General features: G+C 34.1%; 9 protein-coding genes across 9 annotated transcripts; 2 read left to right on the top strand and 7 right to left on the bottom strand. All coding sequences in view use genetic code 12, as the record gives it.

The window, feature by feature from the left end:
• Positions 1 to 39: 39 nt before the first annotated feature.
• Positions 40 to 1,335, bottom strand: ERG12 (mevalonate kinase; the record flags this gene model as incomplete). Its single annotated transcript, XM_718402.2, has 1 exon — positions 40 to 1,335. The coding sequence occupies one exon, from the start codon at positions 1,333 to 1,335 to the stop codon at positions 40 to 42; it is 1,296 nt and encodes a 431-aa protein (XP_723495.2).
• Positions 1,336 to 1,704: 369 nt separating this feature from the next.
• On the top strand, positions 1,705 to 6,633 carry NUP188 (Nup188p; the record flags this gene model as incomplete). Its single annotated transcript, XM_718401.2, has 1 exon — positions 1,705 to 6,633. The coding sequence occupies one exon, from the start codon at positions 1,705 to 1,707 to the stop codon at positions 6,631 to 6,633; it is 4,929 nt and encodes a 1,642-aa protein (XP_723494.2).
• A 259-nt stretch (positions 6,634 to 6,892) lies between these two features.
• On the bottom strand, positions 6,893 to 7,867 carry CAALFM_C109440WA (inorganic diphosphatase; the record flags this gene model as incomplete). Its single annotated transcript, XM_718400.1, has 1 exon — positions 6,893 to 7,867. The coding sequence occupies one exon, from the start codon at positions 7,865 to 7,867 to the stop codon at positions 6,893 to 6,895; it is 975 nt and encodes a 324-aa protein (XP_723493.1).
• Positions 7,868 to 8,489: 622 nt separating this feature from the next.
• CAALFM_C109430WA (uncharacterized protein) lies at positions 8,490 to 11,090 on the bottom strand (the record flags this gene model as incomplete). Its single annotated transcript, XM_718398.2, has 1 exon — positions 8,490 to 11,090. One exon carries the CDS (start codon positions 11,088 to 11,090, stop codon positions 8,490 to 8,492), a length of 2,601 nt encoding a protein of 866 aa, XP_723491.2.
• Positions 11,091 to 11,939: 849 nt separating this feature from the next.
• LIP2 (Lip2p) lies at positions 11,940 to 13,340 on the bottom strand (the record flags this gene model as incomplete). The annotated part of the gene is made up of 1 exon (XM_718397.1): positions 11,940 to 13,340. The coding sequence occupies one exon, from the start codon at positions 13,338 to 13,340 to the stop codon at positions 11,940 to 11,942; it is 1,401 nt and encodes a 466-aa protein (XP_723490.1).
• Positions 13,341 to 15,335: 1,995 nt separating this feature from the next.
• FTH1 (Fth1p) lies at positions 15,336 to 16,610 on the top strand (the record flags this gene model as incomplete). Its single annotated transcript, XM_718395.2, has 1 exon — positions 15,336 to 16,610. The coding sequence occupies one exon, from the start codon at positions 15,336 to 15,338 to the stop codon at positions 16,608 to 16,610; it is 1,275 nt and encodes a 424-aa protein (XP_723488.2).
• A 260-nt stretch (positions 16,611 to 16,870) lies between these two features.
• CAALFM_C109390WA (tRNA dimethylallyltransferase) lies at positions 16,871 to 18,268 on the bottom strand (the record flags this gene model as incomplete). Its single annotated transcript, XM_718394.2, has 1 exon — positions 16,871 to 18,268. The coding sequence occupies one exon, from the start codon at positions 18,266 to 18,268 to the stop codon at positions 16,871 to 16,873; it is 1,398 nt and encodes a 465-aa protein (XP_723487.2).
• Positions 18,269 to 18,471: 203 nt separating this feature from the next.
• RIM20 (Rim20p) lies at positions 18,472 to 20,829 on the bottom strand (the record flags this gene model as incomplete). The annotated part of the gene is made up of 1 exon (XM_718393.2): positions 18,472 to 20,829. The coding sequence occupies one exon, from the start codon at positions 20,827 to 20,829 to the stop codon at positions 18,472 to 18,474; it is 2,358 nt and encodes a 785-aa protein (XP_723486.1).
• Positions 20,830 to 21,037: 208 nt separating this feature from the next.
• CEF1 (Cef1p) lies at positions 21,038 to 22,870 on the bottom strand (the record flags this gene model as incomplete). Its single annotated transcript, XM_718392.2, has 1 exon — positions 21,038 to 22,870. One exon carries the CDS (start codon positions 22,868 to 22,870, stop codon positions 21,038 to 21,040), a length of 1,833 nt encoding a protein of 610 aa, XP_723485.2.
• Positions 22,871 to 23,747: the final 877 nt, after the last annotated feature.

Below are 23,747 nucleotides of genomic sequence, written 5' to 3'. Positions count from 1 at the left end.
TTATTTTATTGTGAATACACTCTATTAAACTTTTTAGCATCACCAAAACTTCCATTCTTTCACATTTGCCATTCCTAACGAATCCTCAATAGCGGCACGATCTACGTAATTGCAAAATTGGGACTCTGAGAACTTTGTGGCATCGTCTAAATCTTCATGGAACAAAATACCTACTCCTTTACCACCTAACGAAGTCTCGAAACTCTCGTATCCACTGTCTTCAAACTCTTTGATAGCATTGTGTATGACAGATTCTTCTACATCGTCGTTCACTAGAGTGATCGCGCAACCTCCACCTCCAGCACCTGTCAATTTAGTCGCCCCAATTCTATGTTTATCACCAATAATTTTTACTGTTTCCAATGCTGGATGTGATACACCTAGCGCTACCAATAAACCATGATTAATATTCACCAACTTTCTCAAAACATTTGTTTCTTCTCTGCCAAACATTGGATTCATCATAACTTTGTAAGCTTCTTGTGACAAATGTTCTATAGCTGTCAAAATCGATGTTGAAATCAGATTAAATTCTGCGTTTAATCTGCCAACACCAGCAACTAAATCGGCTGTACTCTTCGGAACTTTAGTATTCGTTAAAAGTAATTTTATTGCAGGGAAATTTCTCATGTTTGTACGGATTGATGGTTGTTCTGGAGTTGATGTTCGTTGAAACATCACCGCTCCTCCAAAAGTAGCCACTGCGTTATCAATCCCTGATGGATTACCATGGAAACATTTCTCACCAATTAAAGACCACTTATCAATAAACTCCAAATCAGGTATATCAGCTGTATCCAACTTATCATTTTCATGCAACAGCGGTTTGTTGATCCAACCACCCATAAGTGCCAAAGCTGATGATAAACATACAGATGTAGAAGCAGATGATCCCAATCCTGCACCAATGGGTAAAGTTGATCTGACAATAAAATTCATTCCCGACACTTTTGAATCACATAAATTCATCAACAAGTAAAGAAAACAAAAGCAAGCATAATAATGCATTTTGTTATCAAAACCATTCAAAAAACTTGATAACTTGTCCACAATTTCAGGAACCAATTCTGAAGGTATTTGTGGTTTGTTTGCACTGTCATAAGTCAAATATGGTTTGATCTCCTCCCATGGCAAATCTTTGATATTCCAAGAGTGATCCAATTTGATATCAGGGAATTGCAATCTAATGGTATTGGAATCAGATGAAGGGGAAACCAAAAGATAACATCTCAAACTCAAGGCCGCAGCAATAGCCGGTTTACCGTAGACAGCCGCATGCTCACCAAAAATAATCACTTTACCTGGAGCACCAACAATAAATGGCAATTGTGACATTAGTTATATTGTCAAAAAGGATTTCCCAATAGCAAATAGTTTGTGGTTGTCAAGTTGTTACGACGGAACACTAAGTGAAAAAAAAAAATTTTTCTGGTATTTATTCGCAACACGCCAGGAAGTTAAACCATCAAAGAGACAACAGAGAAAAACCAAAACAGAGAGAGAGAGAGAAACATTGTTCAAACGAAGAAAATTTTTTACTTACTTTCTTCTCTCTCACTCTCTCAAACAAATTCTTCATTGCGAAAAGAAATACAAAAAACAAAAACAAAAATCAATAAAACTTTAAAGTAACATACACACATCTCAAACAATTGTATTAATCAAATTTTACCAATTAAGACGTGGAAACTAGTAAAAGGGAAAATGTCTTTATCCATATCTCAACTGGATAAATCAGCTAGTAAAAGCAATACTGGATTGCCATTAAAACCAATACAACCAACACAGTATTGGACGTTTGACAATGCATTGTCATTATTAAGAAATTGTCAAGACCCCTACTTGGCAGATGCATTGGATGAGTTTTTGTTATCCAGTAAAGAAGTCTTATTGAATCCGTCCCCTTTTACATTGAAAAATGACAAACAGAGCCCAAATCTGCAAACCAGGGACATCTCATTGAGAGGCATCTTGTACACAAATATATCAGCACAAGATACAAGTGATGGGAAACTTTTATCCAATCTCTTAAATTTAGATGTTTTGGAAACAATTAGAGTAATATGCCAGACTAACAAGAAGATTCCTTGTAAAACTGCTCCTCCACAGTTGGAAGCAATCAAAAGTAAATTGCATGATGAAAAATATTACGAAAACAAACGATTACAATTGTATTCCTCCAAGATATTAAGAGAGAGAAGAATAATTTTAAAGATTGTCACTGAACTATTAAATAACAAAAGTAACTCATATGCATCGTCTTCTATCCAGAATTTGGGTAAGGAGATATTTTTGTCAAAGCAGTATCTTGAATCCTTGATTGAATCTATTGGTAACGCATCACAAAGTTTAATGAAAAGAAGTTATATTACAGGAATCAACAAAGAAATCGATGAAACTATCCATAATGAGACGGTTTTATTTTGTATCGAAGCATGCAAGGTGTTAATTGAATTATCAGTTCAAAATGCAAATGTTGATGCACAAGCAGTTCATCTGTGGTTCAAATTGATGAGAGATACCAACTATTCCGTTGCTTTGGGACCATACGTGTCATATCACGAAGCATTTTCAATACTCCAGGGATTATTTACTGTTTTGACTATACAGTATTTGAACTTGAACAATAGTTTTGATTCCGTCAATGAAACTCTGTCCAGCTCATATATGGCAGATGTACAGGTATTTAAATACGTGAACGATGCTATTGCAAACACAGCAAACAATAATTCTGTTGTATTATACAGTTGGTCTATTATTTTATTAAGAAAATTCTATTTTTTGCAGGAATATCCCGAATTACCCAACTCAGAAAAGTTTTTAAGTCAATTCAATTTGTCACAGTTGGAACACACAATAAATTTGGTTAATCAAAAGTGTGATAATTTGGATGTGTTTTCAAGTTTAAAAAAGTTAAACGAGTTATTAAAATTTGACAAACTTTACTCGGCCATATTATCCACTTTGATAATTGCTTCATTACCTTTGATTACCCTCACTTCAGAAGTTACAAGTTGTATTCTAAGTATTATTGGTAATTGTCCTAATAATGTTATTGAATCGTTTTTCGAAAATAATGCAACACAGAATGCTATAATTATTGCAAGGACAAAGTTCCCGTTGATTTTAAGTCCATACATTCAGGTAGCTTCTATCAACGGAAATTTCGCATTACACGAGTTTAATGACTTGAAATCTTACATTCAAGTTTTCAAAAAAGAGGAATTCAACAACATGTACCAGATAGATGATCAAAATACAGAATTGGTTAAAACTACCAAATTCATCGACGTATATCCACCTTTTGAAGCAAATAAAAAGTTATCAATGGTTTTGAGTCTAGGAACAAAAGCAAAGATTTTACCTTCAGCGAACCCAGATGAAGTATTGGTCACATTCCTTTACAATTATAATGGTTGGGCATTTTTGGGAAGAGTTTTGCAAAATGTATCAAAAATTTTCAATAACTCAGACTCTGAGACAATGGAATTGGTTATAAATATACTAAATTTATTGAATAATGTGGTCATTGATAATGGTGTTGATGATTCTAAAATGGTTTTAGAAGCCATGTCTGCTTATACAGACGATTCTGATATTTTGGAAGTCATTTTAAGACTTTTGGAGCAAGGGTTACATTTAAGAAATGTCAAGCTCTTGGTTTCCGTTGTCAACTTATTGACAAACTTGATGCCATTTCTTTCTTACAGAATATGGCCCTACTTGTCCAAATCTGCTTTGTTTGCACAGAATGGCAAAGAAGGATTGGCCGCTGTAATATTTGGATCTATAGAAATGGTAAATGGTGATTATAATTTCACAGTTTCATTGATAAAACTTGCTGAGGCATTGATCCAAAATTGCTTATCTTTAGACCAAGATTATCCTGAAAAATCCAAATCCGTGATTATGCTTAGATTTGTTGGTCATTTGGTAGACTTATTTGAGACATTTTTATACTGCCGCTATAACGAACAGTGTCAAAAATTAGAAATTGGTGTTTTGTTATTAGATACATTTTCTACAATCTTGGCTAGTGTTTACGGTATTGATGAGGGAGTGCCCGCCAATACCAAGGTGACAAAAGTATTTGCCGATGCTGCTAGTCGTATTTTGGACTCATTTTTAATATCTGATGAGGATAGTCCAAGGGCAGCAAGACTGATAATTACAATGATTGAGAATTTGTCACAAGACTTGGATTTATACGAATTGACGGATTCATCTTCATTCTGGTATGATAATTGGATACATTGTGCGTTGTCTTTTTCTAGATTGATCATTACCATTAGAACTTCAGAACATTTGAAGCCGCTGGCTTTTGAGAAAAGCTTGTTTACTAAAACTTCAGATTTGGTCTTGTCTTATTCCAGGTTTGAATCTGTGCGAAAAGATATATTAGATTTGTTGACGGCCTTGACTAGTGGAGATTGGCCAGATGGAACAGCTCCATCTTTACTTTCCCACTTGGGGAGTGAAAATGCACAAGTATTGTTGCATTCATTGGCTGCAGATTTAGATAATTTGTTTGATGATTATAAAATGAAGATTTCCTTGTATGACTTTATTTGTGCTGTTATGGAAGGCAAACAAGAAGGTTTAGCTGTATTGTTCATTACTGGAAGAGATGTTTTTGGTGATTACACCAGTAAGGATGATACCGAAGCCACCAAAAAATTGTCATTATTGCAAATATTGAAGAAAAACATAAGAGATATGAGATACTATCCAAATTCGGTTAGTATTCATTTGGTAGATGCTATAGCTTTAGCATGCAATTCTTGGACCACAGCTAAAGAAAGTGAACATGATGATGAATTTATCCAAACATTGATTGGGCGTGTTAAATTACAAATTTTGGATCCACCAGATTCTTCTGAAAGCTTTATAAGCAGATGCTATGAATTGAAATTGGTTTCCAAGATTGCAGAAATCTTGGCTCTTTATCTTTTCACTGCTAGGAGTGAGAAAACTAGAGATAAAATAGTTGGTTTCGTCAATTCTGATGAATTCAACGACTTGGCAAAGACAAAGTTCACAATAACAAACTACCAACCATCATTGGACTCTAATTTGAAGATTACTTTTGAGAATGCATTTCCAAAATTCAAACTATCGCAGTTTACAAGCGGATTGACTAAAAGGAATCGTTTTGGAATTACATCAGTCTACAATTTACCTTTGATGGACTCTCTTTTCAAAAATGAACTAGATTGGCAACAGATAAGAGAACAGGTTATTGCATCTAGTATTAATTTACAATATTTGAATTCCCAACTAGCAAGTGCTAAATCATTTGGTGCCTTGATTACAAGTTTTTGCAGAAAATACGACGCTCCGTTACATTCGAGAGTTTTAGATTTTGTCAACTACTTGTTGAAAGTTAACATCAATGAAGGTGTACCTACTGAAAGTTTCCAATCAATTTATACTGAAAGGGTTGAGTTGGCTTTTTATTTGATCTACACGTATTTCTCTCGAACCAAATCGCTGGATATTGATGACAAAAAGATACTTGAAATTGTGAAGAACGCTTCTACTTTGTTGTCATCAAGTAGTATGAATTTTTTTACCAACTTGGCCGAATCTCGTGGGTGTTATAAACCATTATTAAAACTCATTTATTGCTCCCTAAAATTGATTAGAGATGCTTCTTTGGTATTGGCTGAATACCTTAGTTTATTCCGTGATTTATTCAATGCAATTGTTATTAAGGGTACTCAAATCTTATTGATTGAAGTACAGAACGATGTTTACCTCGCACGTACTCGAAAGAATTTCAAGTCTCCCAAGATGAATGATCGAATTGATGATCTAATGATAATTTTGTCCGTATTAAAAGTTTTTGTCGGTGCGCAATTTGGATCAATCTTGCATGAGGAAATCGCATTATCGATAAAGGAAAATGGAACCATCAACTCATTGTTAAATCTTTACTCCTTTGCCCATTCCATTGAAGTAAACGATGAGTTTATATTTGCTAGATTGAGTTTGATGTATCTTTTGGAATTGATGTCAGTTAACATTATTGCGGAAAAAGTTATTGCTTCAGGATTATTTCTTGTCTTGTTAGAAAGTCCTATATCACGTCCTATTAGAACAGGAGGTGTATCAATCAGTCATGGCATACATTACCATAGGTTGTGGACAAATGGAATCTTGCCTATAATCATAACCAGTTTGTTCAAATTAGGAGCATCTGTTGTTCCAGAAGTATGTGTGGTGTTGCAATTATTTGGTAAACAAACACAATATTGTATAGAGAGTTGGTCAAGGGATTCTTCAAGCAGTAAAGTTTCTACTGCATTGGTAGCTGAGACTAGTCAGATTTTGTTGATTTATGATTTATTGAAATCTATGGATGTTAATGAATATTTGAAAAGCATTGAAAATGTTGTGATAGACGATACCATTGACATGAGAATTTTTCCAGGATTAGAATCGGAATCCAGAAGAGAGGATTTTGTTGATTGTATTGAGAATTTACTAAAACACCCTAAATTCTTAAGTTCGAGAATAATACCAAGTTCGGTTGAAGAACAACAAATTATTGAAAGAGGTGGTAAAGTCTTTGAAAAGTTTGTACACAGTTTGATTGATGAGATAAGAGACTTTAAAGATTATTTTAATTAGTCCAGTAGATGTTTTTTTACGTATTTAGATAAGAATAATGTTAAATAAATAAACATGTATTTTAAAAAGGTTTTGATATCATGAACTTCACTAAGCGCGTGAAAGTGACTAATCTGAGTTGTAGTATCATTACATACAAATTTTACTACAATGGGACAAGAAACCTCTTCTCAATACTATAAACAAGGTACATGTAATCCACACTGAGTGTTACCTTAATAGACTCTATAAGAATAAACACTGGGTTATTGTCCAATGATCAACTTGTTTTGATAAAGTAATTAGCTTCGACATCAACTGGAATAGCAGCATTTGCTCTTGAAGGGTTATTCAACAGCACTGAAATGGTATCGGTAAACCCTGGCAGACCTTTAACGGTTGTGTTGGTGATATCTGGAGTTTTATCAGTTTTCGTTTCTCCATTAATTAATTGTTGCCAACTTTTATGACATTGTTCAATAATATCAATTGTTTCATTGGCGTTCTTATATTCTCCATTAAATGCAAAATCGTTTTGTGGTTTACCGTCTGCTAATTTATAGTCTCTAAACCATTGTCTAGTTGTATCCAATAATCCTGGACATTTTTCATCCAAATCATTTATATCGTTGACTTCTTTAAACAATGGATCATGTACATTTATTACGATAACTTTCCAATCCAATTCACCATCATCTATTAAAGCAATTGAGCCCAATATTTTCACTCTTCTAACATCACCAGTTGATAAAATTTTGGATCCAATTTCACAAACATCCAAAGGATCATTATCACCAAAAAGACCATGATGCTTTGTGGTTGGGTCTTCCCATGTTTGAGGAAATGCTCCATAATTGTGAATATATCCATGATGAGGAAACAAGTTTTTAACAAAACGTACTCTCCCCTTTTTGATATCTTGAACTATTGGATTGCCTGGGGTTTTAGTATTGATTTCAAATTTTGCATTGGTCCAACGGGGTATCTCTACAACCATGTTAGCTTCTCTGGTTTCTTTATTAAGATTTAATGCAATATCATGGAAATAAGACACAATTTTCCCATTAGGTGTGGTAGCATAGTTGGTGTAATCAGGAGTGAATTTTGTGCCTTGATTAATTGGAATGATGTCTGGGGTAGCAGATGTTGATGAACATCTAGATAAGTGTAAATGTTGTGCTGTTAATGATAATCTTGCCAATGCAGTAGATTTGGTGCTGGTTTGATACTTCATTAGTTTGAAAAAATATGACATGATTTAAAAAGAAAATCAATTTAAAAAAACAAAAAAAGAAAGCAAATTAAAACCGTTATATTTTATGGATTGGAGAAAGTGGAGTAAGTTTCAGTGAGTCAAAGTTCCTCGGCATATTCTTTTTCAATCATTGTGGTTGTAGAATTTTTCTTGAAGTTCATGCACGCTCGGAAATAGAGATAGCCATTTTTCCTTCCTCTCTCTCGGTGATACGTTCATTATCGTTGTTGTGAGGACTACCACTCCACAGGTTCGAGAATTTATACTTTACAACAATGGTAAAAAGAGCAGTTTTAACACACGTAAACACTCTAGGAATTATGACGTTTCGTTATCGTGTGCTGATCATTAACCAAAATCGAAAGATTTGTGTATTTGAAAAGCACATTGAATGGGGAAAATATTTGGTGTAAGTTTTTTGAATTAAAATTATTGCAAAATAACAAGAAAATTCAAATCAATTATTAATGTTTTCAATACAAAAAAAAGCTGGGCATGCTTTAACTTATCAAAATTTGAAGTTAAAATTCTTTAATAAACTATCACGATCAAACGACCACGAATATATGTAATAAAATCTATAGAAGTCCTTTTAAAATATCTAAAAAATATAATATGTAATCTAATTTGGTGGTTTCCCGAGGAATACAATCTTTCCCTTTTCATTGAAAGTGGCATTTTTGGTACTGATATCAACAATTGGTGACAACTGCTCGATTTCAATCTCACTCAATCCCATTGGGTCCGCTGGAAACCAAACCCCTGGACATTTAGCTGAAATGGCAGGGGCGTCATAAGCATGCTTGTTGTCTACTATCTTTGGCTCAACGTTATAAGTAGCTGGCAAAATTCTCTTCACGTAACGGAAGTTCAAAAACACATCTGGTCTAATGAACCTGACAATAGGATTGTTAGATTCAGTGGTTTTGAAATCTCTATCAGCTAAAAGTGGAACCACTGATGTAGTATCAATTGCTTCTTCTTGATCATAATCGGATTCCATTTGAGCTTTGACATCAGCCTTTAATTTTGATTCTTCCTCTTGTTCTTTCAACAACTCTTTTTCAAAATTAGCACGACGTTTCTTTTTATTTAACACTTTTGATTCATACTCTGATGGTCCAGTATATGAAGCTGTACTTGAAACACCATCAACTGCCCTCATTGCATCAAGCGGAACAACATCAAGCAAATGATCAAATGCTAAATTGAGATGAACATGGGCAAAAATTGTTGCCAACAAAACAATGACTTGGATAACAATAGGTCCCCAACCTTTACCAACAACCACAATACCCAAAAGTACAATTTCACCCAAATATATACCACAGAAGGTTTGGAAAAGAGCACGTGGATAATGACTTCCAAAAGCATCTGGGCCCTCAACAAAGCAATAGGTAATGTTATGAGCATATGCAACATAAACTAAAAAGAAAGAAGCAAAAGCAAACACAAGGATCAAAGGTGAAATGATCGAATAAGCCAATGTAATGGAAGCCAATTGGGTAAAAATTGGGAAAACCGTACCCCAAGCAACGGTACCTAATCCACTAAATCTATTCCATTTCTTTCTAACAGTATTATCAAAAAGGGTTCCCAAAATGTAATACAAAAATAACCCAACTACTTGGAATAATGACCCACCAGCGATGGAAAATCCTTGAAGAACCAAGTATGAGATATAAAAGTTGGAAGATAATGGCAATTTGTTGGCTAAAATACTCATAGCTGAAGTTGGTTTATCAATAATCTCAGTAATAGTGGCGGTGGCAGACGAAGCCAATGCAGTCACCAAAAACCCGTTAACCATCAAAAAGGCAAAATAAGCATTTTGAGTCCATTTTTCAACACCAACAGCAGAAATTTCTCCAGAAATACGTGCAAACACTCTAATAATGATTGGCAACAAAAACATCAACAATGAAAGTAATATAGTTGGCAACAAACCGGTAACCAAACCTAACAAGGCGTGTGGCATCTTCAAAATCCATCTTAACCAAGGCAATTTGTTAGTGAGAAAAGTTATATTGGAAATAGTACCAACTGCAGCAACAGGGATCGCCCAGAAAACGACCAAGGCTACAATGGCAGCAAATGCCAAGAATCGTCTAGTTATTCTCTCCCACCAAAACATTCTCAAATTTGAATGTATTACATCTTTAGGTTCAAGACCAATAAATCTTGGAGACATTCTCATTGGGTTATGATGAACAGTGGATTGGTAAGCCAACTGAGCATAGTATTGGTTTTCAAATTCAACAAAGATTGAGTTTAGTGGCATTGAATGTCTGAATTTTTTTTGAAGCTTTTTCACTTCTTTATCCAAAATTGGAATTTGTTCTTGACAATGTCTAATTGTATCCACTTTGGAAGAGAAAAATCCACCTACTTTCATTTTTGGTCTTTTTTTCTCACTAACATATGAACTGATCTCATCAACTGGTTCTAATATAATTCCCTTTTTATCAGCTTTAAGTTTACTCTTGACCGCCATTTTCATCAATTTGTTTTCTGCATTTTCCAACTTGGTAACCATTGCAGCTCGTTTCTCAACTTTATACTCCAATTCTCTTGCTGTTCTGGCAACGTATACTCTTTTAACTCCATTGAATATTTTGAATGCTTGTTTTTCATCCAATAATGAATCTGGAACACCTTGGAAAAGTACTGTTCTACATGAAAGCTTTTTAGCATATTTCGGTGATGACAACACGGCATTTTTAAGGGAGTTGTAGAAAAATAATTCTCGATAAATAACAAAGATAACAATACCATTGAACACAAGTCCCATTAACACATGTGCATAATAACGTCTAGGGTGTTTGACATTGGCAATTGAAAGTTGATCAAATCCTTTATTGTGATTACCATTGGTGGCATTAACAGGCAATAAAATGATATACATAAGTAATGCACACAAGAACAATGTGCCAAAAGTCTTTATATATCTGAGAAACACAAGCCCATCGAGCCCAGCTTGTTGTAAAAAGAAGGAATCAGGCTTAGTAAGTAAGATAAATATCCATCTGAATGGGTCTTTAGGTAATGGCTCGGGTTTCTTCTCTTCGGGAACCAAATCAAACGAGGATTTAGGACTATAGATACGCTTGAACTTTAATCTTAAGACAATGAAACAACCGACAAAAACACCAAACAATGCCAAATTGGCAAGTAGGGTTGAAATGATTGTAGATGTGGAAACACTACTAGGAGCTACAGCCATTTTTTGATTGAGTTTATTTCAACAGTAGTGATGTTAATTGTTATTGATTGAAAAACACTTGGGTGATGATAAGTGGAAGAAAAAGTTAAACGAAGAAAATATAGGGAAAAGAAAAGAAAGAATAACTTTGGATTAAACGAATTTATTAAAAAAAAAAAATTAATCAATATGAAAATTCCAAGGTCAACGTCATCAAGCAAGAATAAGAGTATTTTTCCATAAATAACAAAATAAAGGAAAACCACAACATACACTTAACTAAAAAGAAAAAAATTTTTGTGGTAGGAAACTATTTGGAAACAACTCTGAAACGATGATACAAAATCAAACATACTGTAAAATGTAACCTTAGTGGTGGAATTGGGACTTGGTGTTTAGTAAGAGAGAGAGAGAAAAAAAAGAAACGTAATTTCAGGAACTTTGGTGTGGTCGTGTTCCGCCGCATTCTGACGTTCACTTTGTACGTGTTTTGTGACAAAGTATTTCTTCTTGTTATATGAGACGGGCTGAAATACTTCTACTTTTGTGTAGAAGATATCGTTTTATACTATTGTTTATTGTTAGAGTTAGCCGTAATCTCATTCTTACAATATCATTCAATACACATATTCATTTAGCGAGTGTTAAGTATACACCTACATAGAAGTTGAATATCTGGATTTGTTCCATTATAATGCTTCCTTTATAGAAAAGAGAATGTGATATTAGTTTTTTTTTATAGAAAGTTATTAAATTAGTTTTATCACCGAAACAGAACACAATTTGTAGATAAATAATTGGTGGAAATATAAAAAGATGTTGATGGATTGCAATTATATTAACAATCAACTGGGTATCAGCAGTCTAATCTTAAATAATACTGCTTACAAGACCAAGTAATCCACTATTAATAGTAATGTTATCACCATTGATACCTGGTCCTAATGGGGTACCGAAAACTGCTTGGTAAATACCAAGGAAGTACAGGTGAGTAGAATCAGAAGTATTTGGATACAAAAGATTTGTCAATCTGGTTGTGTGCAGACATCCTTGGATTGGAGTTTTACCATCAAATCTTGCATCAATCCAGGCCAAGGCAGCAGGAGCCCCAGTAAATGTCTCAGCCAAATGACCAGTCAGCAAATCTTCAGCAAACTCAAGAGATTCAATACCCCAGTCACACCAAAGTTGGTATTGAGCATGTGGATCTTTAATTGGGATAATTTCATCGACAGTTCCATGATAAATCAAAACAGGGACTTGAGGCAAGTAAGTCTTATTCAAACCAATTAACAAATTGTCTTGGATAGATTTGTTGAAAATATCCTCTTTAAGCAATCCCCAACCTTTTTCAAAAGCTCTCTTTGGACCAGTGAAATATTGATGTAATGGGTAATGGAAGATATTTTCAGCCAAACAATTTTCAGCACCGGCTTTGAATTCTGGAACAGCAAAGTCGGAAAGTTCTTCGTAGAATGCTGTTTTCAAGTCTGGGTATTCATTAGCTAAACCATTCAATGCAAGAGTGATCAAACCAGCGAAAATAGTACCATCAACAGATTCAGCAATAGCAGTGATGTTAGCAGCAAACCCACCAACAGCAGCACCAACAATATTCTTTTGCAACTCTGGAGCATAGACTGGTTGCAAAGCAGCAGCCCAACCAGTAGCCAAAGATCCACCAGAGTATCCCCATAAGGCAACTTTAGCATCTTCATTGATACCAGAGAAAGATCCTGATTTCAAAATAGCTCTAACTGAATCCAAAGTTGCTTGTCCTGATTGTCTTCCCACAGCAAATGTAGCCTTTGGACCTTCATAATCTGGAGTGACAACGTAGTAACCACTTCTTAAAGGAGGAACAATCAAAGTCATGTCAATTTGGGTAGTAATAGTACTCAATGGAGAACCAAATTGAGCACCGTAGGATGGGGAACAGTTAATGTTGGAAGCATCTTCCCAAGTTTGATAAGACACAACTTTTGATGGATCAGCATTATAAGGTTCAATAAGCGTAGTAACAAAAGCATTTGGGTTACCAAAGGAATCTTCAGATTTGACCAAGAGTTGCCAAGCATTCTTGACATCAATAGGGAAATAGAAACTAGCAAGTCTGTTAGGGGAATTTCTCAATTTCAAAATATCACCATTCTTGGCAGATTCGAAACCAGCAGGAGGATTATAAAAGTCATCTTCACTAGCAGGAGTAATGTGTACTAAAGAAGCATAGATTGTTGGTAATAAACCAAGTAAGAAAACCAAACCTTTCATTGAGGAAATATATATTGCAGCAACCGATGATTTGTTGATAGTAGTGAGGAATAAGAAAGAGCAATAATATCAATTTATGTTTTGACATGGGGGCCAATCTGATCTATTTATATTCATTTTTCATAAGGAACAAGCCCTTAACTAAAAATAAAGGTACAAGGGGAAGATAAATACATGAAAACTTCCTTCTTGGGTTAATGTGTATCTGATAATGGGCTTTGATGTCGTCTAAACAATCCATGAAACGTTTAAAAGTGGAGAGACGGATGGTAGGCTCTCCCCCCTCTCTAATAATAACTTTAAAGAACCAAACCAAAAAATATATCAACATAAACTTTTTACAAACTTTAAGTACAAGGTTGTTCCTCTTTTTGAAGGCTTGAAAAAGCAAAAGTTTACTATATTGGGAAATGTTGCAAAATAATAAGAGAAAGTAAGTTGGTAAAAACTTTATTCTCAATGAAAGCCGCGTTGACAACATTCCTATTATGACAACAAAAGAATGGTGTTTCTTCTATTTTATCATGTGTAAACAAGCGTCAATGACGGGTAATGGAAAGCCATTCTTTGTATATGCCGTCAATGAGTATGTAATATTCAGAAATATACACTAGAATGGACGGTTAGAATGCTTGTTGCATGTGTACAGAAGGAAAGAAACCAAACCAAAATAAACTTCCAACTCTATCAACCTTAAATAATGAGGTTTACATGGGAATAGCTCATTACTTGTTATTACCTTCCAATTGATTTATGTACAATAATTTCATCAACTTCATGCTAGTTTAGGTAATATGTTATTAATTATCGTATAACAGATATAGAGGTGAACGTGTTCCAACAGTAACCTATTCCAGTTTTGATTCCCTCTTGGTTAACATAACTTGATGTTTAAGTAACTAGTTATAGAAGCAAATCACATCCTGGGGTAAAAAAAGCTTAAATTTACATCATCAATCTCTACCAATTACTAATGATAAATTTCTTAGCTAATTATGCCGTGAAAAATAATATGTTCTTGTTCTATTTCTCTGTGAGATTCAATTATTATTTATGTATTCCCCAACCGAAGGTTATCTTCCACTGTCCAAGAAATTTACATGACTTTTTATGAGAATTATAAATGTGTAATTAATTTTTGAATACGTTTAGCTTTGTTATTCTGGTGCAAGTAGAGATAATGGATTTGAGACACAGAACCAATGCACAAAACGTTAACTTGTTGAGTTCCGTTTCCATGAAAACAAAGCAACCTCGACAAGTTCTTGTAATTATAAAATACTTGATGATCCTCATCTAATTAATAAAACTATTCATGATCCCTGATGAGTTTTAGATTTTTTAGTTGAAATGCAAATCTGATCGTGTAATTCTCTGAATACAAAATTTGCAACAATTTAGAACTTTTCAGGTCATCAAAAAATACACATAACCAAAACCACGTGATGTAGTTGAGATTTATATTGAAAGGAATTGGACGGAAAAATCAAACTAATAATAACCCAAGTAGAAATGGTTACAATCTAAGGTGTTCAAATGATAAGCATTATCGGCAGATAGTGTTAGAGTTTTGTTAAACAAATTATACCTAATCCTCTGTAGAAGGATTCAACAAGTAATTGTATACATTGGTAAAAATATAGCAAAAACGGTGATGTTCCCAGAATAAATGGAGATTCAACTTTCCAGTTGTTTAGATGAGTCAATTAGTATAATACTCAGTCAATCAATCTAATATATATTGGCCGAATAACATTTCATTCATTCAAGTACTACCACTCCCATAAACAATAAATCGTCCAATACAAATCATTTCCATGTACGGCACGAATCTCGGAAAACTGGGAATAAGGGAACGAGAACTCTTCCTCTTTTTTTTTTTTCGGTCACAGTTCCGATCATTAAAAGTAGCACTGATCTTTTAGATAAAAAAAAGTACTGCCTCCTTCCACATATTACTTTTTGTATTTGATCTCTTCAAAATAATCAACCATCATGGCGGGTACTTCATTTGAAGAGTACTTCTCAATCCAGACATTCTTAATTGTCTTTAGAGAAACACTTGAATCTGCTATTATCATCTCAGTATTGCTTTCATTTGTGCATCAAACATTCAATGGCAACACCAAAAAATCAAACCGTGACACTCGCAACCAAACTTATAACAGCACTGAAAGTTCAAGTTCATTGATCCCAACTGAATCTGATGACCTTACTTTTGAAAAAAATGATGCTAAACTTTGCAGATATTTACAATTGCAAATATGGATTGGTGGATTATTAGGACTTTTGGTTTGTCTAATAATTGGTGCTATCATTCTTGGTATATTCTATATTATTGGTAATGATTTGTGGACCGTAGCTGAACATTATTGGGAAGGCACATTTTCAATAATTGCCAGTATTATCATCTCAGTAATGGGGATCAAAATCCTTCGTGTGAATAAAATGCAAGAAAAATGGAAATTGAAGCTTGGCAAAATATTGCAAAGTTCGGGATACTTGAATAACTCAAACAATCAACAATCTTTTAACAAAGCTGGTCGTACATGGGCAACTAGAATTGAATTATGGTCAGAAAAATACAATATGTTCATATTGCCATTTGTCACTACTTTAAGAGAAGGTTTGGAAGCAATAGCTGTCATCGGAGGTATCGGTATCAATGAAAATACTTCAGTGATGGCTCTTGTAAATGCTGCTGTGTTGGCCATTATGCTGGGGATTTTGGTAGGAGCTATATTGTATCGTTATGGTAATACTTTGTCGTTGAAGATGTTTTTAATCACATCAACGTGTTTCTTATATTTAGTTGCAGCTGGTTTGTTCTCCAAAGGAGTTTGGAATTTCGAATTACAGAGATTTATTGATAAATGTGGTGGATTAGATGTGAGTGAGACTGGTCACGGTCCAGGGTCATATGATATCGCAATATCTGTTTGGCATGTCAATTGCTGCAATGGAGAAATGCAAGAAGACGGAGTTTTCTGGATGGTTTTCACTGCTATCTTAGGATGGACAAATTCTGCTACTATTGGTAGTGTTGTTAGTTATAATGTTTATTGGATTGTTATCATATTGGTATTCTGGTCTTTGATTTATGAAGAAAAGAACGGATTTTTACCTTTGATTCCTATTTCCTGGCAATTGAAAAGAATTCAAAAGAGAAAGAACTTGTACCAACCTTTAGATGCTCCTGAGATTGGTGTACACGAGGAAGTTAGAGAAAGTATGGACTCGTTGAATTCAGAAACCCCTTTACAAAGATGATAGTCCAAGTCTTGTACTTTTTAATAAACGTACAATATCTCGACTCAATGTATATACTGCAAGATAACGGCTTATAGTTTTGTGAAGTCCGATATCAACAAAAAGATTGGAAGCTCTCGGGTATAGTCCTTTTGTATTAACTTTTTAATAATGCATTATCACATCGTCCATATTATTATTTCTGTACTTGTTTGAACCTAATTATAGTAGTTAAATTTGTTGTTACTTCAACTAAAGATTCTGAGCAACAACCAGCTTTCTCAGTTAATCACGCCTTCTTGATTTGATCTCATTTTTTTCAATCTAATCATCTCTTCATTATGTTTTCTCTTCTTGATAGACTCTTCATTCTTTTTGTGGCGTCGACTATTTACATGGACACTCCAACTATCTTCACCCACCGCCACTAAAGCATTGCCTTGTTTGTCTTTACAAATATCGCAAACAAAATGTTTCCAATTTTCTTGCGATTCTAGTCTTCGGTTAGACTTTATTTCATTGGGTGCTTCAAAAAAATGTTTTAGCTCATCCGGAGCTTGTGGTAATGAAACCCCATTTGCACCTTTGGACAAGAAATCTTGAGCAATTTGAATCCCTATGTCATCCACATTTTCGTGCCAATTGTCTAAATTTGTGGCATCTAATATATACAATTTCCCACCATTTACAAAATCAAACTTTGATTCCTTTTCTAGTTCCGTCAATAACGATTTCTTGATCCATTTGACTTGATATCTTGCATATTGCTTAGTTCGAATTTTCATTCTTTCAATACCATGTTCAAATAATTTGGTATCCAGTTGGTTATCTTCCAACCAAAGCAAAAACTCCTTAAATCCAATAACTTGCCAAATCCCTGATGTACAAGTAAGATTTTGCTCCTGTTTAGATTTATAAAAGTCATACATTTCCTTAATTTCTTCAATAGCCCCATTTTCCATCATCTTATCCACTCGTTTATCTAATCTATCATTGAGAATTTCTGGATCGCAATATACCCAGAAAAACAATGTATTATATTTCAAAGAACTAGAATCCAACTCGTCAAGTTTTTGTTCATGATAAATTTCTGATGCCTTTTCACCCTTTGTGTAGTATATTTCTAAAGCTCGACGTAATTTTCGATGATCTTGAGGATGAAATTTTTTGGCTATTATTGGATCCACTTCTTGTAAAGTACGAAATAGAATGTCAACGGGACCATCTAAGATTTCCAATTGTTCTGCCGTTAACTCTTTTAAATTGGAATTCGAATCATCAATGGTTTTATTGTTGAATAATAAAGTTTGTAAGTAATAATGGGTTCCACCAACTACAATGGGGATTTTACCTCTATTGTGTATATCGTCAATAACCAGTTGGGCATCTTGATTGAATTTATGTATATGATAATCTTCATCCCATGGCACATAATCAATGACATGATGTGGCACCCCCATTCTTTCATCTAGTGGATGTTTATTGGTTATTTGATCTAGTTTTTGATAAACTTGCATCGAATCAGCATTGATGATTTCACCACCTATGGCTCGTGCTAAATCAATACTGAATTGAGATTTACCAACACCCGTGGTTCCAACAATACTGATTATTGGTTTTTTGGTTGACATATTTGGAATTATTGATTTTGCTAGTAGTTGATATAACTTGTTCAACATATATTGTTTTATATCATAGTCTATGTAGATAAGAGACAAAAAAAATAGCGCATCGCACAAGTTCTTCAATTATGGAAAATATGTTGATTACAATACAACCGAAATATCTAGCTTCTCCTAATGCTGCAATAGAGAACCTGTAAGTAATCGCATTATAAACAATTTCTAAATGTTAAGTTTATTTAAAATTCTACTACAAACTACTAACTGAATTGAATGTCTGAATTGGGATTCCATAAACCAGGTTTACTAGTTTTCGGTGATATCAACTTATCGTTACTATAGTTTCTGGGAACACTTAATTGTTCATTTTGTTCTTGCACTTGTTGTTGTTGTTGGAACGAGTTACTAATAGCTAATTCTAAGTCTCGACTCTCAACTCTTCGTCTATACAAATATTCCTCACATTCTTGCAAAACTGCACTTCCTTTTTCAATGAAATCAGTATAAAACTTAGATCCTTCAGTTAAGTTGTTAATGATTTCCAAAAATTTCTCATATGCTGTTTCCAAATACTGAAGTACTTGTTGACGTTTTTCATTAGAAGAATTTTGTAACGATTTAAATTCTTGTACAAATTTTTGATTAATTGAATCGATTTCATGTTCTAATGTCATCTGCGAGTCTCTGGTTCTTGCAATATACTTAATATCAGAATCAAATAGTTTCATATGTTTCTCGTAGACACTTTCAAACGCATTGAAATTAAATTCTCCGTTTTCAGTTTGATACTTGGAACGATTTGAGTTATACTCCGTAATTAGTTTAGGTAATATGCTGTTGTCTCGACTCCTGATTTCCAATGTTTGTAAAAACTCTTTTCTTTCAGATTCAAGTGTATTTGCTCGGGCTAAACAGCTTCTTAAATCACTGATCACTATCAGTAACTGTTCCGGTAATTCAATATATTGAGAATTTGGAATATATTGTGATAAAGCTTTGTATCCACTAGAATAGACATCCAAGGCTGGTTTGATGTCGTAAAACTTTTTCAAAACAAAACCATCTCCGTTGTTAGCCTGTAACAAATATTGTTTCATTTTATCTACTTTCTTAATTAACTCTTGTGCTGCATCATCAGTAGATTTACGAGTCCATCTTGTTGAACCTTGTTTTCTTCTAAGCATGTCATCTTCACTCCTATCCAAATCAATTCGTGTTTCACACTCTTGCAACAAATGATTACACTCAAGTTTTAATTTGTCCAACTCTTTAAAAGCTTTGTCAATAAAATCAACACCTCCAGTTTTCAAGATTTCTTGAGAATGATGAATCACAGAATCTGGAATATTCTCAGGCTGTTGAATCGAATCGATTGAAGAAGGTAAATCACGATCTATTAGAAATTTAACAAGCATATTGTTTAAACTCAGAATAGGGGTATGAAACTTTGTTTGTACGTATTCATCCTGTCTTTCCCTCATTGCTTGTGCAACGTGTATAATTACATATGGCAAAAGCTCTTTAAATATCTCAGTATTGGATTCTGGTTTTTGTTCAAACGCTTCTGGAATAATTGACTTTACCATTGAAACACCAATAATAGTTTTCAATTCCTTCTCTTGAGGCACGATTTTTAAATACACCAAATCATTATCTTTTTCAGCTGTCCTTAGTCTAACTTTTATGACATCTGCTAAACCCTGCAAGTCTTCTAATACTAGACTATTAACATACTTTTTACTTTTCAATGCTTGATCAACAGCCTGGGATGCCACGCGTAAATGGGCTACTTGTTCTCCATATTGAAATGAGTCAGCTGCAATAGTACTTGATCTTAAATGGGCTGCTGCCAAAAAATGTAATTTCTTCACCTTCATATGATTTATCCATTCCAATTTAATGAGGTCTGATGAATTACCGAAATCTAAGGCTTTGGAGTAATATTCAGATGTTTGGATCGATAATCTTGCAACAACAGAATCTTTCATAGAGTTGTTATTAATAGCTTTTTGCCAAATAGTTTCTTGTGCCTGTGCTAACATCAAGTATTCTAGGCATTGAATAGTAGACAGTTGCATACTTAGGGGAATCAGTAACACCAAGGGATCATTTTTATTTTTTATTGTCTCAATTAAAAAATTATTAATAAACATAAAACACCCAGCTGATAATTGGAAATAATGACATGCTCTTTTAAGTCCTATATCAGTATGTCTCAGTTCAGAAATGGCTATTTGAGAATATAAGGATCCAATTTGATAAATGACATTAAGTTTCTCAATCTTTAATGAACGATATCGATAAGGTCCTTGAGGACCATAAGCCAAAGTGTCAAACCAAGCAAATTCAACACAATCATCAGAAAACTTATTCTGTAAAGTATTTAAAACTTGTAAATATTCTAGTAAAATTGAATCATCTTGACTGGTTTTCCCGAGTTCATCATTGACATTCTTGATCTGGGCAACTTGATTGCGCAATTGAGTTATGTAAATCAAATCGGAATTGAAAGATGACGCCGGTTGGAAGTAGTTATTGGTGATAACTTGTCTCAATTCATCACCTAAATCCAATACACTGGATTGTTTTAATGGTATAAATAATAAGTTTGTATTCATTGGATTGGTTTACTAGAAGTATTGCATGTCGGTGAACGTTGAGGGCAAGAGTTGAGTCTTTGACGTAGGCGATTTTTGTTGTTTAATTTCGGTCACAATTGCTCACTCACTAAGGAGAAGTTTTTTTGTGTAATAATCTACAATAGACAAAAATCTGAACTGGCAAAGATCAGTTGTTGTACTTGGTTATACACAAACTAATATAAATCTACCGAAGTGTTTCAATCTTTTTGTTTAATTTGTCAATTTCACTGCGCAAACGTAACAATTCTTTGTCAATAGCTGAACTTTCAAGTTCAAACAATTTCTTTTCTATCAGATAAGACAAATTAACATCTGATAGTTCACGCCATAAATGAGTCAATTGCTGCAACTTTTGGTCTCGTTGATCTTCATAATTTGTAGATTCTAGTATTTTATTTGTCAATTTTTCATTCTCATTATGGAAAGTGTGTAAATTTTCTATTATGGATTCTGCCACTTTAAAGTTTTTAGGAAGAACGTAATCTTCAAAACTGTGAACTGTTGAAACATCCATTTGAGCAAACTCTTTATCAATATCTTGGTTGATCTTTTCAAGTAAGTCTCGGTCATACTTATCAGTAGAAACACCATTGATAGTAGTGTCATGATATTGTTTGTAGTCGGACCGTATCAATCTATGACATTCCTCAGCAATCAATTTGTCTACCAATGTATCAAATTTTACAGTGCTTAGATCTCGTAGATTATTTGGATGGGGTATTGGTAGTTCTCGCTGCACAACACGAGATATCAATGTACTTACATTTGTTGCAGTTTCATCAGGTAACTTTGCTCCTGCAATGTCCGATATATCATTAGCATTTACGTCATTTCTGAATTCAAGGATATTGGTGGAAACGAATGGTAGAATTTCTCCAGTTTCATGCTTTGGAGGAGGAAGTCTCTCGAAAGTTGCTTTAATTAATTGTGCTACTGCAGCTCTTTTTTTATTCTGATTTCGAGCAATCTCCTTTTCGGATAGTTTGTTGTTGGCTTGGTTAGTAAGGGTTAAAACATCACTCTTGGTCTTTTCAAAATTGTGGGTGCCTGGTTCTGGTAAGTTCAATTTCCTTCTTTTAGAATCTTCGTGTTCGCTGATTAGGCTTGCTGCTGCATTGAATTCCCTTTTTCTTTCGAGTTTTTTCTTCTCAATTTCCTTCTTCCTTCTTGATTCTTCTTTGGCAATTCTGTCATCTATATCTTTCATACTAATTCCCTTTGTTGACACTTGCTGGCCAAATTGTTGCTTTTCAAAATCATTCTGTTTCAATTCTTCTGCGGTATCATAAGGGCCTGCTTGAGGAATAATCTCATGAGGTATATCGGCATTATAATCAAATTCTTTCCGTTTCTTTTTATTTCGTGTTGTTAACTTCACATTTATTCCCGCTGATTTCAACTCTCTCCTTTTCTGAAGCAATGCAATACGCTTACTCTCTTCTAACATTCTTTCACGAGCTTTTCGTTTCGCCTTTTTACCCTGGATATTTCCTAATCTCGCCTTTGCTTCAGCCAACATTTCACGCTCATCATCTGGTAGATCTTCGTCATCTGGTCTTGCAGGTTTGCTTTCTGGATTCAAATTCATTTCTCCAACTGCCAATCCACTAGAAGCACCAACTGCCGGTAATGTCTCGATACCTGGTCCAGACAATCCCAAATTTTCCTCGTCATCTCCAGGTTTGATTCCAGCAGCTTCATCAATTAGTTTCTGATAACGCTCCACACATTGGACCGCAGTTCGGTTAAGAATGTTTGATATACTTCTCCATTGATTGGGAAATATTTTGTGTAAATTTAACAACTTTTCATCTTCTTCTTTTGTCCAATCTGTTTTATTTAGAAGAGGTGATAAATATTCAACCCATCTTGCTTTCACTTGTTTTGCAGATTTCTTTGGTAATAATGAAGAAATTCTCTCCCATTGATAAATACCATACTTTTGTATGGCAGCTTTCAATATCTCATCTTCAACATTTGTCCAAACACCCCCTTTGACATATAGTGGTGGTGCCATATTTGAGATAGATTACAGTGGTATTAGATGGATGTGTGGTAAAACTGTATTTCTTTCTGTTTGTTTGTTTCTAGTTTCCGATGATCAAAGTCTAAAAAGGAAATGTCGTACACGCATGGCAATTCACGACACGATGTCGGACGCAAAAAAGAAATCGTGATACAATTTTCACGTGTTCAGTCAAAGATTTAATTGGGGACGCAATTTGTTACTTTTCAATTTTCACACATGAACCTTAATTATTATTATGCCAACTACTACTTTTGAAGATTTGATATTAGCATTTGATGCATTCACTTTTTGCCCCACTCCCACTCCCCCAACAATTTTAACTTTTGATTTTCTATTCCTTTATTCTTCTATTTTTACTTAATATGGGTAAAAGATTTTTAGTGATCTTCATATTGGGGAATTCAAGAATCTATCAACGACAATAACAAAAGAGAATGAATTACGAAATACTGAACTACGTAATATCAACAACCTAAACAATACATAACATTGCCTGTGATATTGTCTAGAGTTTATTGGAAAACAACATTCTACTGTCATACTAGACCTGTTGATTATTTGCTTTGTTTAGATAGTCTAAATCATCGCTTTTGTTGTTAGTTTTTGTAAACCCTTGTTTTGTAGTACTTCTCAACTTGGTAGAACAGATATGAGATTTGAGTAGTACATTGACCTACCGATAACAGTCGATTTAAGCAAAAAAAAAAGAGTGAAATTGGTTTATTCCTCTATTTGGAATATTATTGGTAGTTTCACATTCTTCTGATTTGTAATATAGTTAGTCCATTTAGATATCAACGGGTGTCTTTATTATTTGGTGTCTCTCACCCGCAGGAACATTTTATTTCTCACACTCGTGTATTAA

The sequence above is a fragment of the Candida albicans genome, chromosome 1 (genome assembly GCF_000182965.3).
Source record: "Candida albicans SC5314 chromosome 1, complete sequence".
Classification (NCBI taxonomy): Eukaryota; Fungi; Ascomycota; class Pichiomycetes; order Serinales; family Debaryomycetaceae; genus Candida; species Candida albicans.
The sequence above is the reverse complement of the archived record's forward strand: the minus strand, read 5'-3'. Positions and strand labels throughout refer to the sequence as shown.